This window comes from Trachinotus anak, unplaced genomic scaffold (assembly GCF_046630095.1).
Source record: "Trachinotus anak isolate AG129_WGS33_773 ecotype Australia unplaced genomic scaffold, CSIRO_AGI_Tana_v1 ptg000008l, whole genome shotgun sequence".
In the NCBI taxonomy this organism is placed as follows: Eukaryota; Metazoa; Chordata; class Actinopteri; order Carangiformes; family Carangidae; genus Trachinotus; species Trachinotus anak.
Window position 1 is genome coordinate 23,720,892 of NW_027273859.1, and position 18,926 is coordinate 23,739,817.

General features: G+C 40.9%; 1 protein-coding gene across 2 annotated transcripts in view; it reads left to right on the top strand.

The window, feature by feature from the left end:
- Nucleotides 1-6,681: 6,681 nt before the first annotated feature.
- col27a1b (collagen, type XXVII, alpha 1b) overlaps nt 6,682-18,926 on the top strand; it is a 66,439-nt gene continuing 54,194 nt past the window's right edge. For both annotated transcript variants that reach the window (XM_071483668.1, XM_071483669.1), the window contains exons 1-4: nt 6,682-7,198; nt 8,893-8,957; nt 13,147-14,456; nt 18,416-18,469. In XM_071483668.1, coding sequence (XP_071339769.1) covers nt 7,146-7,198; nt 8,893-8,957; nt 13,147-14,456; nt 18,416-18,469 — 1,482 coding nt within the window. In that variant the 5' untranslated portion in view covers nt 6,682-7,145. The remainder of the gene's footprint in view (nt 7,199-8,892; nt 8,958-13,146; nt 14,457-18,415; nt 18,470-18,926) is intronic.

An 18,926-nucleotide genomic window follows, 5' to 3' on the forward strand; every position in this document is an offset into this window, starting at 1 on the left:
GGTTTCTAGATATGTGAGATGTAGCGCTGCAGTGAGACCTCTCTATAACAGATCTCCTTTATAATCAAGAATAGGACAGCCATTTATAGACAGGATACTGTTGTGATAATGACGCATGCAGAGGTACAGTTACAGGAAAGCAAATTGTTCTTACTGCTGTGACAGATTTGTCAAAAAGCGACTTAAAAGTTCAAGTGGAATATATTCAAATGTAAATTTTGTACAGTTACATAAAATGTGTTTTCTGTCAACTTGTGTTCTCCCATCCAGCACCAGACTTAGATTATCTGTGAAATGAATTTTATTGGATCTCGCAGGCTAAACAAATCTGTCCCATGTGGTTTGACTGCGTTAGCATCCTGAAGAGCGATGCCAGTACCAGTATTTTTGGATTGATTCCTCAAGTTTGATCACTATCACTGCAATTTCTCTGAAAAGTATTCAGTATTTCCTCTGTTGTTGGGAGAATCAGCAGCATTTAAACCACTGGTTCCCAATCTGTGGGTAAGGGACTCACAAAATATGTCCAAGAGGTCACAAAATGAGTAATATGACAGACAAATTTAAAACATATAGCTATTAACCAGGAGTTTTTTTCTGACAGACTTGTAAAAATGATTAAACGTATACAACCTGAGAAGGTAAAATCCCTTGTAGGTTAATGTATAATGTATTAAAACTATGAAAATGGGCCACACAGGTGTTTGGGTCATTTTAAGTACATATAAAATCAAAAAACGTAGGAACCGCTGATTTAGGCTATAATCATGAAAGTGAAATTTGTGTGGGCTAAGTCACTGCTTTTAAAACTGCAGTAGAAGTCAGTGAGGAAAGTCTGTGGACCAAACACTACTGTCCTCAAAATCCTAAGATTTCAAACAACTTAATGCTCAAAGCACTCCCTGCTGCCACGTTCAGTACACTTTGTGACACAGCATTTTGATGATGGTGAAAGAAAAGTTTTAAAAATCTGCCCCTTGAACAATGGCTCCTGCTGCTGTTTGACATTTGGCAGAAAGAGCAGCTTTTCAATATGGATTATTCATCAGCGGTTTGATCCTCCACTCAAATGTCACCACAACAATGCCTCTGACTTGGCAGCAGTGTCTGTCTTTCTGCAGCTCTGCGGGGTGAGGAATTGGCAATAATTACCACATCTAATGTGGCCTTCAGAAAGATTTAGACACGATGTGTTCAAACACTTTCGCTCTTCATATTATGATTATTATAACCATTTTATTGAGAGGTGAGGAAAAAAAAGAGAATCTTGGCTCACTGCGTCACTGCAATACTGTGCACTGTGCTCTGACTTATGATGTTTTCTAAATAAGCTGTAAAGTGAAGAGAAGCCTAATGCAGGAAATATGCGAGCTGCTGCAGCCTAACATGGTCTCTCAGGTGACTGATGCATGCAGCAGTTCTATGGCTGCAAAGAAAATAACAAATACATTTACTTAACATGAAGCTTGACCACACTGACCCCTGCAATTCATTTAAAAAAAACCTAGATGCCATGATTTTTCATGACTCATTCTTTATATGAACAAGACTTTGAACTGTTCAAACAGTCCAAATCCCAAATGTATTTAGTTTTAAATCACAGAAACTACAGAAAAGCAGCACATTTGAGAATCTAGAACCAGTGAATCTTTGTTTGTGGTTGAAAAAAAACCCAACTTCAACAATAAACTATCAAAACTGTTGCCATTCAGTCAACTGTTGTTTCAGCTTTAATTTATTTGTTCATTTGAGCAAGTGGTTAATCCATTGAGATTAAGAATGTTATGCAACTATTAAACCTTTTCAAAACACAAGAAACTACATATTGTTATCCTGTAGCGGCAACTTATTAGAAAAAGAGAGAGAGCTATTATTACATCACTCTAAATTTACCCAACATGAATGAATAGAACTTTTCTCTCAATTTCCTGTTGTATGTATGGAATGGGTAAACAGATCACCAGGGCACGCTCTTATTGGATCCAGCTGGGCCTGGACAGAGGTTGCCGCATTCAGCTGGACCCAATTCCCCAAGACATGGGAGTAAAACAAAAGACTCAGTGTTTATCAGACAAGAGTTTCCATCACTAGAGCATGATATGAAAGGATACATGTGCTATTTTATTTCATATTTTGAGGCCTCTTATAAAAATAGATAGAGGAGAGGGATAATCAAAAATGATCATAATCCCTTCAGGTCTTTTGGTGTTTTCACTAATCTCAGAAATTACAGCCACAAGTCAATGGAATAAATCGCTGTAAGTCTTAAACTGTGCACAGAAACCAAATGTTGCTCCTAAATGATATAACTGCTCTGTTAGGTGAAGATGATTCATGTGGCTATAGTATAGGGACGGTAGTTACATTGACACTGTCTGTCTGCCGGAAAATCCTCCAATTTCCTGCAGACGCTGAACTTCTAATATCCATTGTAATGTTGGGGTATACCGGCCAGCTGACTTCTATTACCCACCACTGGTCGGGAGTAAAAACAGTCACAGTGTCTATCCGCACCTGTCAATGGTTATAGATGAGGTCCAGAATGGCAGTCACATGTGATGAGTGGAAGAAACTTATAAAACACTAATAGAAAAACTTGGATTGCTTATTTTTTTATTTATTTAAAAAAAAAAATTTACTCTGTTTAATTTCCACCAGAACTCATTCAGGGTTTCCATTAAACCGGCTCTTGGCCTGAATACAGAATGGCAGGTCTTTGCTTGGATTGGAAGGAGACGCTTGTTGAACTGCTGTCAGGTAGGAAATCTGCTATAAAATTGCGGTGCTCTTGCCTTCAGGCGCTTTGTCCCAAAGGCCAGTATGAAATGGGCTCTCAAGCTTTTACACGTTAAGGACCACCAGCATAGGTATCCGACCACAAAACCCCGATGTGTCCCAAGAAAATATATCTGGAAAGACTTTACAGAGCAATTACATAACTCACAGCCTACATTGCATGGGAAAGGATGGATGCTGACAGCTATTACTTGCCCCCCCTTTTTTTAATATCAATGTGAATTAAATTATATGTCTCTCCTTTCCATTTTTCTAATTGTCAACAAATCCCATGAAAAGACCAAAGTGTCTGTGTAATCATAGCCTGATGCAGCTTATTCCGCTGTGACACAGAGCTCCAATGTTGCCCAAAAACTATTAAAAGCACGTCATTAAGCCACACCTTTGCATGAGGTGACTTTGTGAACATGAATATGGGCATTGTAGTTTATTTCGACTCAGCCCATACACACCATGGGCTGCTGCTGGAAACACTTGCTAACACACAAAATGTGTATTAATCCACAGCTGAAAATAGTCCCCAACAAATTCCCTATTCAGGCCTGCTTGAGTGATGTTTGTTGAAAACCACTGTACCTGACTGTTTTAAGAAATTATTTAGCCTTGTTAAAAAATGAATGTATGTATTCGTGACCTGTTTTTAAAGATACACATCTTAAGTAAAAATGAATGGGCTTGGGGATGAGTGCTATAGACTGGTGAGTTAAATCAGGAAGTATGTTGTTGTTGGTTTTGGTTTTTGGCAATAATGAAGATACTGAATTTTGCCAGCTTTCTTCTCAAAATTAAAGAATTAAAGAATTTGTTAACCTTTGGACAGAGCCTGGCTAGATGTTTCCCCCTGTTTACAGTCTTTATGCTAGGCTAAGCTAACCAGCTGCTGGCTGTAGCTTCAAGTTTATCATAGGCACGAAAGCCATTGAACTATTCCTTTAAACCATTCCTCTTCTCACTTGGCCTCCCTTGGCATGCCCTTGAGAACACTTGGCATCCCTGGTTCTCAGTTTGAGAACCACTTCCATAGGCTGCTACACTAGTCATTACAAACCCCATGAAACCGTACACCCCCGATTGGAGATCTTCCTCTGCACTCCTTCCACAGGCCGCGAGGACATTGCCCTTCTTGTCTGTGAACTAAAACTTGCGGTAACAAAAGCTCACATCCGACGTAGCTCAGACAGGTACATGGGAAGTTCTCTTTCAAAGCGGTGAGCTCCCTTCCTTCCTGGCCCTGAGAGGATGAACTGTGAGGGGGCTCTGTGTGAGCATGAGGGATCCAGTTGCAGGCAGCTGAATCGGTGCTCTGTTGGGTCTCCCCTGGACACTGTCATAGCGTGTTTGCTGAAGGCGGGTCAATGAGGACTTTCTTTGGCAGAGGAATTTCACAGCACACGACAGCGCAGACATGCACACAGACACACACACACAAACACACACTGGAACCAGTGCAGCCCTGCAACCCAGATCCCTGCTCCTCTGGTGAGAACGGAAGTGGTTGTTGCTGAAGCAGGAGGTGAAGGAAGGCTGTCACAAAAAGCCAGTCTATTGGTTCAAATTTCACTTGATGACATTAATTGGTTGTTTGTTATAATGGAAACATGTTAATTGCATCTTCTATAGTTCAGTGGAACCTGATGCAGTGTTTACGCTGGATCTCTCAAGCAGATTATACTGTAGAAGTTATACCAACCCTTTTCACAACAAATAAAATATATTTGAAAAAGAGCCAGTTTATTAGCAAGATGATGCCATGAAGGTTCTTTGTGATTGAGTTTCACCAACACTGCACACTGTTATTCAAGGAAGAAAAAAGAGAATAGATCTGCTTTATATGAAAAGTGCCTTTATATAACTTCTTTTGTGCTTTGGCACGATATGAATAAACAATTACATGACCTGACCTGAAATGCAGTTTTTATTTCACCGTGTCCAATAAATTGAGTGGCTGATTCTAGCTTATCACAGATGTAGACAAACTGTATAAAGGCCAAAGACCTGCCTGTGGCGATTTGGAAACAGTGTTGCCATCACACAATGGTCTGACAAAACAATCTCAAGTCAAGGTCAACTTACATGTTTAATGTCCTGCTTCGAAGGTTTTGCTCAATTGTTGTAAGTAAAAAAAAATATCCACATTGTCTTTAAAGCTGAGTTCAGCAGTTTATTTTTGATGTTACAATGACAACTGAGCAAACTCACCTCCACTGATGACCTTGAGATAAGATTGTTTTGGAAGGTCATGAACGAAATGTCAAGCTTGACTGAACCTATTTTTCAAATTGGTAGGTTTACTTATTTACTTATTAGTTTATTTTAACAGGGGAGGTGCACATTTAATAAACGTTGCTGCATGTGACAGAGTTAAAGACTAATTCTCATCTGTACACCTACTTCCTGGACAAATGCTCAACAGATCTGTGACCGAGTACATATGTATCATGGTCACAATTATTAAATAACCAGCATTTCGAGAGTGTTTCCAGAAAACTGTTTATGTAATGCATTAATATAAAAATGAAAAAAATATTGTTCAAATTAAATATCAATATCAGCCTCAAACATTAGTATCACTTGGTAGCACTTAGACTGAGTCAGGCCTATTTTACAATAAAATGCTGATATACAATTTTTTAAGAATAATTTCTAACTTTGAGAACACACACACACACACACACACACACACAGGAAGGTACAGACCAGTTTGAGCTTCAATGCAAGTCCATTTAATTGGAATCTCCAGGACATCATGCGCTCACGTTCTCTACAAAAATAGGCCTGTCTCACAGCACAGATTTTTACTTTGTCATAGAAGGAAAAGCACAGGTGTTGCTAATAAAATGAATGATGGCTCTGTTCTTTTTGAACACTGAGCTGTGTAGCTGTGTCCCATTTCAGGGGCCAGATCCTTAGTCACACAACAGTGTGACTAAGCTGTCCCATTTCGTCAGCTCCTTCAAATGCGGCAGAGAACTGCTTTTTTTTTTTTTTTCCTGGGCAACAATGGCTCCAACAGGTGGATCATTCATGGCCCAAAAGTTTACACCTTTAAATTTAAGTACTGGGTTTCAGCTCAGTTCAACAGGTAATGGTACAACTGTCAAACTTCCTAAAAATCAAAAACCAAGTTTTTGTAAAAAAAAAAAAAAAAAAAAAAAAAAAAAAAAAAAAGAAGAAGAAATTAAGTTTTGTCCAAGGCCAGACCATCTCAGCCTTTGTGATCTACGAAGGCTACAAAGGTCCCACCTTCGTGGACCGTGTCCTCTGAGGGATGCAGCCCCTGAATTGGGACGCAGCTTGTGTGACAATGAGCCAGCGTACACAACACCAGGACCCTGAAACTGATACAGCTACATTTCATTTGGCCAACTTTAATTTTATTATTTACACCGGTGCTTTTTTTTTTTTTCAGTCAAAATTTCATATGTAAAAAAAAAAATGTAATTTTATCTTTAACTGTGGTAATAAAATATAACACCTTCAAAATAATTTTACAGTGGGGTTTTTTGGTGTTTGTTGAAGGTTTCCTGCAGGGGTGTGTTAGGGGTGGCTTTAGGGGGCCCAGACTCATGGCCTCAGTATTTCTAAAATCCTATATAAGGCCCTGAAAATGCTCAAACTGCAGCAAGCAGCTTGTGGCTATCAGATGGATGTGTTCAGTCTTTTATGCCACTGACTGACCCACTACCACACACACACACACACACACACACACACACACACACACACACACCATGCACAACCTGAGAGGACCCTGGCTTCTGAAAAGACACACCTTCAGCTGAAGGAGCTGCCCGGTCGCACAGCTCCAATTTAGTTTCCCTCGATGTCAGCTGAGGGCGACAGAGGGAGGTGTTCCCCCTCCCCGGTTCTCAAGATTTCCCTCGGTCCACAATAAACTTTCATTTAGGGGAAGTCGGCACACACATAACACACACTCGCAACGGCGGCCCGTCCTCTCGTCCTGCATCTGTTTCCCGGGAAAAGCTGCGCTGGACTTGACTTGACGTTCATTGTTCACTTCTCAAAACGCGCGAAAGGAAGACGGGGAAAAAAAAACCCATAGGAAGCGCACAGGTGGAGCTCTCCGGAGCGTGTTTTTTTTTTTTTTTAAAGGATTTCTGTCATCTTCTGGAAGAAGTCTACAGGGATTAAAAAAAAAAAAAAAGGGACACGACAATGACAGAAAGCAGCCTTTCTTTCACTGCCGGTTAATCCCACAGCCTTTGATGCGTTGTTTTGTTTTTGTTTTCCGGCACGTTCGCTCCTCAGGGAACACCTGGAATGGAAAAAGTGTATCTGGCTCGTCTGGACTGTAGTGAAAACTCCCAAGAAAGAATGAAGTAACCGCTATGGAGCCGGACAATGCCCCGTACTCCAAACTCAAAACCACTGGAGTCGGGGGGTGAGTCGCTACATTTTAAAGTACAAACTAAATAGCTGTTTTCCTCTCTCTCTTTATGGGTTGTCGGGTTAAAGAGGAAGTCATTCATCTCCTCATGAACATCACCTGCGTCAGAATAACCGTGCCATGTACGTTTCACTGAGGGATTCCGTGCTTAGCTGCTTGTGGCGCTGATTTAAGTTTGTAATATTTTCCACAAGTGGTCTGACAAACTTGCGGCAGGATTTGCCGACAGTTATCCTGAGACAGTAAAGAAGAAAAGAGTTAGCACTTGAAGTCATGTATCGGAGCAGGTGGGGCGCTTTAAGTTAAGTTTAGTCTGCTGTACTGTTCTTGAGGTTGTGTCTGTTCAGCTTGTATGGGAATGAGCTGCCAGACGATCTGGGACTGATTTGAGGGAGATGTATGAGAGGAGGAGAAAGCCTTCTCCTTCTCTTCTTCCTCCTCCTCCTCCTCCTCCTCTTCTCTCCTCCCTGCTCTGCATCTCACTCAGCCGGTTGGCTGGCTGTCCCAGTGGGAGGGGAAATAAAAGTGAAAATGTTGCATCATATAACCCTGCTGGACATATGACAGATTTCTGTTTCTGTTGCTAATGTCAGTGTAGTGTGAGAGCAGTGGGACGTAATGAGGAGGGAGGAAAACTTTCAAGAGCTTCCACTTGCAGTCATTGTGCCAGTGGTTGACCAATGGCTCTCTGCGGTTCTCTGGAAAGCCACAAATGCAAAAGATTTCCTCTAACTGCTTTCATTATGGCACTTGTCACTGTGCCTGTACCACTTCAAACATCCCTTGCTCAACAGGCGTCCGGTTTTATGTAGTGCATACAATGAAATCACTGCTCCAGGACCGTGAAGACCAACATTATCTCTGCAGTGACACCCTTCAGCGAGAATACAACACCTTTTTAGAGCCATATCAGCTCTACATGAGAGCAGTCAACACTCCTGTTATCACTTGTCTTGAGATATAAATGTCACAGAGAAATCAATGGTGGAAAATATGCTGTGCATTGCCTGATGTGAGGTGATAAATGTCACTGTTGTCATGTGAAAGTGGGGTTGATCTAATCCCAGTTGAAAGGATTACATGGTCTTTTGTGGGTTGAGAAAATACTGCAGCTTTTTGGATCCATGAAATCCTTTTGAAACCCGCAGTCAGGAAGTGTTTTCTCTCAGTTACTGAAAAGTTCAAATGCAAATCCAACACTGATAAATGAAATGAGTTCTAAATGTCTGTATCTTGGAATTGTAGGTTTTAAAGTGATGCAGTGTGGTGCGGGGTTGTCGGAGGTGGTCCGGTGTGAGCACACTCCCGTACCCCCCGCTGAGCAGTATCTTATCTGGACAGGCAGGAAGATAAAACAGAGCTTGTTGTTCTTAGACTCCCTGAACAAAGCAGAGCTGCTGCTGATGCCTTCACTCATTCTGCTGCAGGTCGGGTCACTGTGGGAGGTGGGACATCAGAGTTCATGGCAAAATTAGCATTAAGCATTAATATTTAGTGCATCAGTCTTATTTTTACATGCTATGATCTAGGCTTGTACTGTGGTCTGCAACTTCTGATTCAATATTGTGACTTTGACTTTTAACATGTAAGAGAATAAACTAAATTTGAAAGATTAATGAATAGGAACGAAATGATCTCTGAGATTATCTGTACCTTAATGTTTCCAAACTGCTGTTCTTTCTCTTTAGGAGAGTGCTGATTCTTTGGACCATACTCTCTTGCACCTGCTCTCTCAGGCTCGCACAAGCACAAGGTAAGTTTAGGGACAAGGGTGGGTGTATGTTGTTGTTTTATGAGACCATACTGATGCGAGCACCGTGTTGAACTGGTGGCGTTGCAGTGTGGGCGGAAGAGGAAATTTAAATGGATTTATGGGAGGTTACAGTGACACTTTCAGGTGTCTGTTGTGCACTGCACCACTGTGGGAATATTCAGATCCTAAACTAGGTATATTCTGAGTATATACAGTTGGATAGCAGTAGACTACAGAATGAGCGAGTAAATAAGTATGTTACCTTAACATGGGCCCCTTGTTGTGTGCATGTTTATCCAGGGATTATCTATGACTGGCATCTACACTTCCCCCAGCTTGGACAGCTTTACCTCTAAATCAATGCTTGCCCCTGCAAAGTCCTTGTGCGAGATGGGCTGCTCTTTTCAGAACTTTTTCCATTGAGGTTGTGGTTGTGTGCTGAACATTTTAACTGGATTAGTAGGAACCTGTAGATGTCCTTCAGAATAGAGCTTCTTTTTCATGGCATTGTTTTCTGTTTTGTTTTCTGTTCTGTGTTCTGAGGATGGTGAAATTAGAGCCACGTCTTTTCCTACATCCCATTTTGTCAGTAGAAACATTTTGAAACCCTGATATCTTGGGCTCAGATTTACTCTTGTATTTACCAAGAATAAATGTAAAAAGAATAGTTATGTTTTGTAATATGTGCATTCAGAAGTGTTTCCGACATTTACACGACCTGATGAACTCACAAACCTTTTCTGATCTGTAGCAGTTCAGTTCTTATGTCTCTAAGCCTAAGCAAACCTCATTCCCTTGTCTAATGTCTTAATGAAGGTTAGACAGCCCATCAGCCCTCCTTCCAGGTGGTATCCCTGCTCACTTGAAGTTGACTCTCACCCAGCTGAGCATTGATGTGTGCTGCTGCAGTCAGCTCTCTGTTACACAACCTTAAGACACTTCTGAGCATGTTATCTAATTTTGCTGTCAATCAAAATCTTACTCAATCATAGCTCTTCACATTTTCTTGATGCCTTTTGATAACATAAGCCACGGCATTCAAGGTTTAACTGTTTCTGGTAGTTACTCTGCCTGAATTCTGCCTAAGTTGATATTTTCCTCTCATGATGACTGCTGAGTGTCTAGAGACCTACAATTTTATATGTAAGGATGTGTTAATTTGCAAACTCTCAGATACTAATGAGACTATAAATTAGCTGGCTCTGGAAAAACAGCCGCGCTGGTGCACTATTAAAGCCTTCAGACTGCGCTTGGATCATTTTAAAGACAATGTCTATGTTGTTTCCTCTTTTCATAAGGAGATTGCAGTGGAAATCTTTCACATGGAAAATTACTGTGCAATCACAGTCTAATGTATCGTGTGTTTGCATTGTGCTGGCTGCACTCCAGTGTGTTAAAGTACCTGTCAAGGATCAGTGAAGTGTATCCTTTCCCGGCCATCAGAGGTCTACCACATTTTCACCTCAGACACCAGATGGAAACTTAATTGTCACAGGGCTTTAAATTTTGTCTTCTTGCATAGTTACCATGGCTACACATAGATTAACAGCCAGCACGTTTCCTCAGAAGGCTCCGGGCCTGATCAAGGTCGGCCACAGTGCAGCATCCCTGGAGCAGATTTTGGGGGCTCAATATGTCACTGTAGATGTAATTCCATCTTCCAGATGATGGCTCACCTGTCAGTGCCAGGAGTTACACCTGCAGCCCTGGGACCACCAGTTGACCCAACACCTCTCGGAGGCCATATAGGCAGAAAGCAAACTGTATGAATAATAATCATGATTGTAAATAATTCATATATAAGAAGGTAAAGACATACACCCTGGGAATGTACTTCTTCATGTAAGGAATTATGATGTTCCACTGGCCACTCAGTCCTTTTTAAGAAAAAAATCATCCATTTTAATGAGGAATAGGAGAAGTTTCAGACATTTGCTAAAATCTGATGGCCAATACAGGAATTAATGTGTGAGTCAGAGGCCAACAAAATACTCCCTGTTTCTTGAGAAACAGTGTGACTCAAAAACTTGTTTTAAATGTGAAGAACAGTTGTTTTACTTAATGAAAACACTTCTCCCGAATGAGCAAATTAGGTTAAAGTCTCAATCAAATTCAATTTTTTGTCTTCACTAGAAGATTTTTAGTGTCAAGCAGCTGCAGTAAATCTTGAGTGTGCACGTTCCAGCTGTCTGAGAAAAGTTGTGTCGTTTGCTGCACTTGTTCTTTAGCAGTGCTTTGTCTCCAGGATGTTTTATACTCAGTTATCAGTTTTTTTTTTCTCCCAGCTCATCAGGAGGTCACAAAAAGCCTTAGGCGGCCTGTCTACTCAGATTTAGGTATGCAGCAAAAGCCATGACAGTCGGTCACAAATCAATGTAAAAGAACAGTTTTGCTGTCCTCATACCATGTTAACATTTCAAATCAGTGTTGTGTGGGTAATTTCACTGAGGAAAGTCTTTGTTCTGGGTTCAGTTTCTGTTTTCAGTTTCTCTTCTTTGGTATCGAGCTGACCTCCCGCTGTCTGCACACACCGAGCAGGGTTTCCCTCCTAATATAAATATATAAATATATAAATATATATATATATATATATATATATAGTGTCTATACTTGTGTCTCCTCTGCTGAGTCATAATTCATCATTTAGCAGTTCATTTCAGTATCCCCCACACATTTGTTTTATATTAGTCTGGAAAAAGATTGATATTTGAGATCCATATATAAGCAGTTTCTGCATTGCACGTACTGAGGGGATTAATGCACTGTATTCAGGGTATGCTGATGATCAATTTATTTTCCAACCTTGCTAAACTAAACAAAAAGCCTTTGTTTGACATTACTGATGACTTGCACCGGTGCCTAACAATAGACAATAGTATGACAACGGGAACATTTCCAATCTGCTTAGATGTTGGAACCAAAAACAGATTTGACTGTCTAAAAGCACTGACTGTTATTCTTGTGAAAATAATATCTAGATTTAAATTACCTTGGTGCTGTTTTTTCAGTGGTTCTCAGTTTGGGATCATCAGGTTGGGTTTGGCGGTCACCAAGTACATCATCTTCTAGACTTGTGAGGTGATTTTAGGGGTTAAAAAAACAGTCCCCCCCCCCTTATTTTAGCTTTACTTGTGAAATACTAAATAGTGTCAATTCACTAACTCAACCTAGAGAATAATAATATCTTTTCTCCAAGTGTGTACTGGGTGGTCACCAGCTGCTCAAGAATGTGCGTTTGTTGTAAAGAATATTCTAGAAAGAAAGGCTGCTTCTTGCTACAGTGAATTGTGGATTTAATTAAACTCAACAAAGGTGTTGATCCAATTAGGAGCAGTATACAGTATACAACACTGTAATGTGTAAAAATTACCCACATTTTCCTCCCATGAGATGCAAGTAGCAATTAAAAACCTGCAGAAAAAGCTGCAATGTCTTATCATGAGCTCGAGCCCCCGTCAGAGTCATCATCTTTAATCAGCAGAAATTACCAGATAAAGTGAGATGACTTTTCTGCCTCTGCACTGATATACCTCCTAACATCCCCCCGGCCCCCCCCTCCCACCGTCCTCCCCAGGGAACTGTTTAGTCTCCGTTTCCTGAGATTGTTCTAATTAAGACTGATGTAATGATTGCATAATTTGTGGCAATCTCCAAAGCTGGATGTCAGTGTTTGGCCCTATTGAAAAGTATATGCATCCTTTTTTAAATTGCTTTTGCTGCAGCATTTTCATTAGTCTAACTTTAAACTTGTGAACTCCCTGCTTGGCATCACAGCATATTAAATTGTCACTTATACTGCCACACTTGTGTTTGTACTTTGATGCAGATCAGTGCTCTTGAGTGGGAGGTTGGTAATAGATGTCTTACACAAATGATTATGGTATTGTCTTTGAAATTGCTTATTAATGCACATACAAAGTGAAATGTTTAATGCAATTTTTAATCTTCTTAATTTGAACATTTACATATTGTGATAGTTTTCCTGTTATGGCCTTCTGTAAGGCTTTTTGTGGTCTGTGCCTTGATCAAAGTTATATTACAGCTATCACTTTTAGAGGATTTGGAAAGAAGAAAATCACACACATGTTCTTTTATGTTATAGAAGCTTATAAATCATGATATCATCATATTGTAAAAAAGTCATCCAAGATAAGAGTCACTGACTTCACTGTCTTTTGTTTTTCTGAAGATGTGGATGTTCTGCAGCAGCTCGGGCTTGCTGGGCGAAGATCAGGCGGGTCATCATCTTCAGGCGCCCGCACCATCCCTAATGGCATCATCCCCTTCAAGTCTGGAATTATCCTCACCCCGAGGGCACGTATCCAGGTGCCTCTGCGCACTGTTATTCCTGCTAGCTACAGCTCCACCAATCTCTCCCTGATCCTCAGTTTGTCAGTTCATCGCATCAACAGCGCTTCTCTTTTCTCCGTTCTGTCTAAGAAACGGAAAGTGCAGCTCGCAGTACAGTTTGTTCCGGGGAAGGTCCTGGTACACGTGGGGCAGAGGAGCTCCGTGAGTTTTGACTATAATGTCCACGATGGCCGGTGGCATAGCCTGGCCTTGGATGTCCGAGGCCAGCAGGTGTTCTTGCACACGTCTTGTGGAAAGAAAAGCATACACACAGATTTGCGCTCTAAAAAAGTTGAGGCCCTGGATCCTGAGGGCTCTTTCCTGCTGGGCAAAATGAACCACAACTCGGTGCCATTTGAAGGTGCCATCTGTCAGTTTGACATTTATCCCTCTGCTAAGGCAGCTCATAACTATTGTGATTACATTAAGAAACAATGCAGAGAAGCCGACACGTATCGGCCTGTGTTTCCACCCCTGCTACCTCTAATTTCCACAGATCCGAATATTACTGTCACTCATCTTACTCCACTGTCACTGACGGAGCTTTCCAAAAAGGGGCAGAGACCTTCTCTGGCCTTGATTGAGGAAAACACCAGGACTACTATTCTTGTTCCAACTGACCGCTTACTGATGCAGAACAAAACATCTGTGCATCAGACTGTGAGCCCTCCAAAACCTGGTGCTGCGTCTGTTTCTCCACTGGTTCATCCAGGGTTGGAAAGACCATTAAAATTTCCGACTCAAACAGTTACCACATCTCTTAGGATCAGTGTGACACCACCAGGCCTGACTTTACATGCTGGAAAGAGCACAAAGCGAGGAGATACTTATGCCCTGAAACCTTCTAGGAATACTATGGATTTACCTGCTTCCACCAGACCATCAGAGATGAAGCCAAACCTCCAGACCACAGCTGCGTCCACACAGGGGTCTCCTTCAAACGCCCACCTTCCCCATAAAAAGCAGTTGAGCACAGTAGCTCTTAAGAAACCTGAGCCAAAAGTGACCAGTGCGCAGGATGTCAAATCCACCTCGCTTATTCTAGTCACTCCAGCTGCAACAGATGGCTTCCAAACATTTGACCTGGAACCGACCCACTTCTCGCTGCTGGCTGGACCACCTGGACTAAAGGGAGAACCAGGACCGCCGGTGAGTGTGTGAGCTCTAAACAAACACAACACAAACCTGCCCCCGAACCCCATGCATGAACAAAAGCAATGTTTACCAATCCTTTGAGCCACAGTGAGTGCATCTCTGTGCTTGCACTACGGGAACATTTGTTTATCTTATGATTTGTGTACAGTGTAGTATTTAAGTGTTTATTTTATGAATGAATGTCATATGAATTAGAGCAATTGACTTGCAACAGATGCATTTTTTTAACTCTTGGCTGCCATTTTTCTATGCTTTGGGCTAGTTTCCTAATACATCTTTGGATCATAATGATATACAAGTTTAACAGTGTTGTTTCAATGTTGGTTGCCTTTCTTTGAAGTTCAGGACTGCAGCTGACGTGGATGCTGACGTGTCTCTCGGTTGTGTGGTTTTGCAAATCTGGCAGTCACCGAGCTTTGCATCTCTAAAATGTTTGCTGATTAGACAGTAGAAGTGCTGGGTGTCTCAATGACTGTGATTTTTTTTTTTTGAATTGCTTCATTCCATATCCTCAATTTCGTTTTCTGACTCGGTGTTAGAGATTTTCTATCCTCGTCAGATTGGTGCTGATTACTGTGTGATTTCCTTTTTAGCAGGGGTGGTAGAAATAGTCAGGTTCATGCCAGTTAGTGTTTGTCTGAGTGCAGGAGGCTGGCGGTGAGGTGTTAGATTCTTCTGAGAGAGCGTGTGGCTGCTCAGAGAATGGATACTTTTAAAGTAGGGGCAAAGGTAAAAAAGGATAAAGCACTTGTGCACAATTAAATATTGAGAGTAGAGATATAAAGGTCTATACAATATAAATCCAGTGCCTCATCCACATTATTGAGAACTGTGCTATTGTGCCCATTTGAAGCTCTTTGGACTTTCTTGGTAGGCATGAGAGCATGATGTGCAGGAATTATAGGAAATGGTAAATTGTCTTTACAGACAAAAAGTTAAATCAAATGGATAATTCATTACAAATATTTGACTGAAACTGTAACTTGCCTGAGTGTTGAGCATGTCAGACCCATACATGGAATATTACATTTTAAAATACATGGTTCTGATGATACCTCTTGAGATTTTGCATCTGTTTATAGAAAAAAATACGAAATCTATTAAACCACTGCAACAAGCTTTAGTGACGAAAAGTCATTGATGAAGAAAAATGTAAACAACCATTATATTAGATCATCTTAAGACTGCAGAGTAAGACTGACCTCTCTAAGTTCAGAACAAAGTGTTACTGATTAACACAATGGAGGTATTTTATCTTGACATTCATTAACCAGTGTTGACTGTGGACTGTATACATTCTTATTGACCATGTGGTCCTGTCAGACACTGTTCCTCTGTTGAACAAAATATGGTTACCCACATTTTCCATTGTTAGAAAGACTTCTCTGTCTTGTATTGGGTCATGTTTGACCCAAAAGAATGTTTTAAGTAAAGCGTTTCTGCTCTGGCAGCGAGGGAAACCACAGCTCTGCATGCCCCTGAACCCGCTCAGACCATTTTTATGAGAGAGGAATAACCATTACCAATCAATTTCTGATATGTGGTAACTTTCCTGAGGACTTATTATAGTGTGAACAGATTGCTGAGTCAGATATAGGATCTAAAATTAAGTTGAAGCACATTGTTGAGTTTTAATCACCCTCTACTGGGATTAGGGTTGACATTAATGGGTTAGGGACTGTTTCAGAAGGTATACATTACCAATAAATGTTAACAATAAGAGAAATGCCTTTAATGGTAAATACGACAAAGGTGTACTGCAATTTCCTAAAGACAGCATGTTTGATATGATGCACAAGTGCTGATGAGCTCAACTGACCTAAGCTCTGAAGAAGGAGGATCAAAATTAACATCTAGATATGAGGGCTATGGAATATTTGATACTTATTGTGTATACTAATGTATAATACTGACAATGCAAATGTCATTGTAAAATTCAGTGGTTCAGTTACTTTCATTCAGGCATGAAACCACTGACTTCTCTTTTTAGTGCCACAGCAATCCCAGGCCTCATGTTACCTGACTGTTACCTTAGACTAGGTATGAACCTAGTGTATGGTTTGACCATGTATGGGTGTGCACAGGGTGCAATTTGTGAAAAGAAAAGAAAAAAAACAGATCAGTCCAGAGAGAATTTATTTCCTGGTTCGATCACGGGTCCTCTCCTCATGCGGATACATGGGGGGTGGGTATGCAGCGAAACATGAGCTTTAACTGGGTGTGGCCAAAACACTTTAATATTTAATCCATGGGACGGTCAGAAAGTCAAAAACACCAGCAACCATAAAAGAGACAAAATGCTAACTGCAACACGTCAGCACAGCAATAAAATCCCTTTTTCTGTCTGAAATACTACAGGGCTTTTCATTTCAAATTGTTACAGGAAGGGTTGAGTCTGAATTCATGGGTAATGCAGGCAAACAGGAGCAGATCAAAACAAGGCTTCACACTAAAATACTGGTACAATTATACATATTAAGCAGAGGGATTTAGAAATAAAGGCCTGCCTCAAATAAAGGCCTCTTAGCTTGTGCAGTTGTCGTAAATAAAGGCCCCGTTCACCCCAGGAAATACAGTTGTTAAACTGTAAATGACTCCTGATGATGTAATAGAAACCACTTGAGCCAAATTCATCACTCAGTCACTCACTCACTTAGTCTTGGACATTCATGGAGGTAGCTCTAGCCCATGGCAGCTCCAGCCAAAAAGTGATTCCAAAACCTCAAGCAGTGAGGTATACAGGCTTTTAATTTGAGAGAACCTGTTTTAATTAGGTACTCCTGACGTGAGGTATTCCAGTTGGTACTGTGAGTAGAAAAGTTGGATTGATGCATCCTTTTGTGCTCTTTTGAACTTTTGTTTTCCTTTAGCTAGAGATGTCCTGAACCTCTCAAAAGCACTAACTTGGAAGTTGTGCACCACTGGGATTTTATAGCTTGACAATGAAGTACTTAGATCTCTATTCTTTTTGTCGCTAGCCAGAGAAACACAGAGAAAGAGGTAAAGATGAAAAGTAGTAGTCAAATTTGAAAATCAGTTTGCATTTGCTTTTATTCCACTTGAATAGTTATTCATGATAAAATAATCTCCATTCAAATTATGACTTGAAGCCACAGTTTCAAGTCATAAATAGTTATTGTTTGTAAACTGAATAAATTCTATAAAGATAAAGATCTAGCCCGGCCTTGGCGCCTACCCAGCAGCAACTGCAGCTCGAAATGCTTATCATGTGTGGACAGCCTGATATTGTTGAGGTTGCTGAAAAACCCTCTGGCTTTTCAAAGTGCAGGCTCGCTGAAAGAGTGAAATATTGATCCTCTCCAAGTCAGACAAAAATGCTCTATACATCTGACATTATTACAGTAGTCCAATTTCAGCAGGAAAGCCTCAAGCTGTTTTTAGGTCCATTTTCCTTCATCACGTTCTTTACACTTCTGGGTCCATGGGAAAATAAGTAACACTCCCAACATCTCAAGTGAACTCGGGTTCCTCAGGATGACCCCTCATTAGATTTGACCTTTCAGAGCTTTGCTAATCCATGTATGAAATTGTTTTAAAGCTAGCTGATGCCCATAATTAATGTGACTGGCTGTGGTTGGAATCAGTGCCGACCTCCCTGCCAGTGCAATGAGTCAGACTTACAGTCAGTGCGCTGTAGTGGTTTTACACTGAAATAACATTGGCTACAGAAGGACAGGGCTGCTCTGGCCTCTAACAAGACATCATCATGCCTGCCAACATCTCGCTGACTGAGCGCTTTGCTACTTTCAGCTAACTTCACGTCTTTACACAAAAGCTCAGGCTTGAGTGACTCTTATCTGATTTTTCTACTCAAGACTTTTCAAGGCTTTCTTGAAATGACACAGCAAAAGGCAGCGACTCTTATTTCCTGCTTTGTATTTATGAGGCTTGCTTCACTCTATCCCTGACAGCCCTTATATTCTCCTTTTTAGGGCCTTCCAGGACTTCCAGGGATGCCAGGAAAGCCAGGGAAGAGGGGCCCACGGGTGAGTGTCACCCAAACAGTGAAAAGTTTCCCATTGACCTTCCTACAATTCCTCTTTTTTCCATGATTTATTTTTGTCAATTAACCTCCAAAACCTTCCCTATGTACCTCACTTATTTCACTATCTTAATGGTGCCTTAATCATGCCTGATCCCGCATTATAGTGAGATACCACCATTAGAAGTGCACTGACATTGAAGATCTTTGAGCATTTTGATCAAGCACTCAGTGACATCTTTGGATTACAGAGCATTATTCAGCCAGACGTTAGTTTGCTTTGGCTCTGGCTTTGATCAAGCTGGGTTTCTTTGCTGCCAAAGTCCATTTGTAAAGCTCGAGAGCAAACAACCATAAGCCACAAATCTGTCGGTTGCCAATTTAAAATTAATTGAACACATACAGTAGGTATTAGATGGATGTGAAAAAAATAAGGTACCTTGTGAGAGCATATTTACATA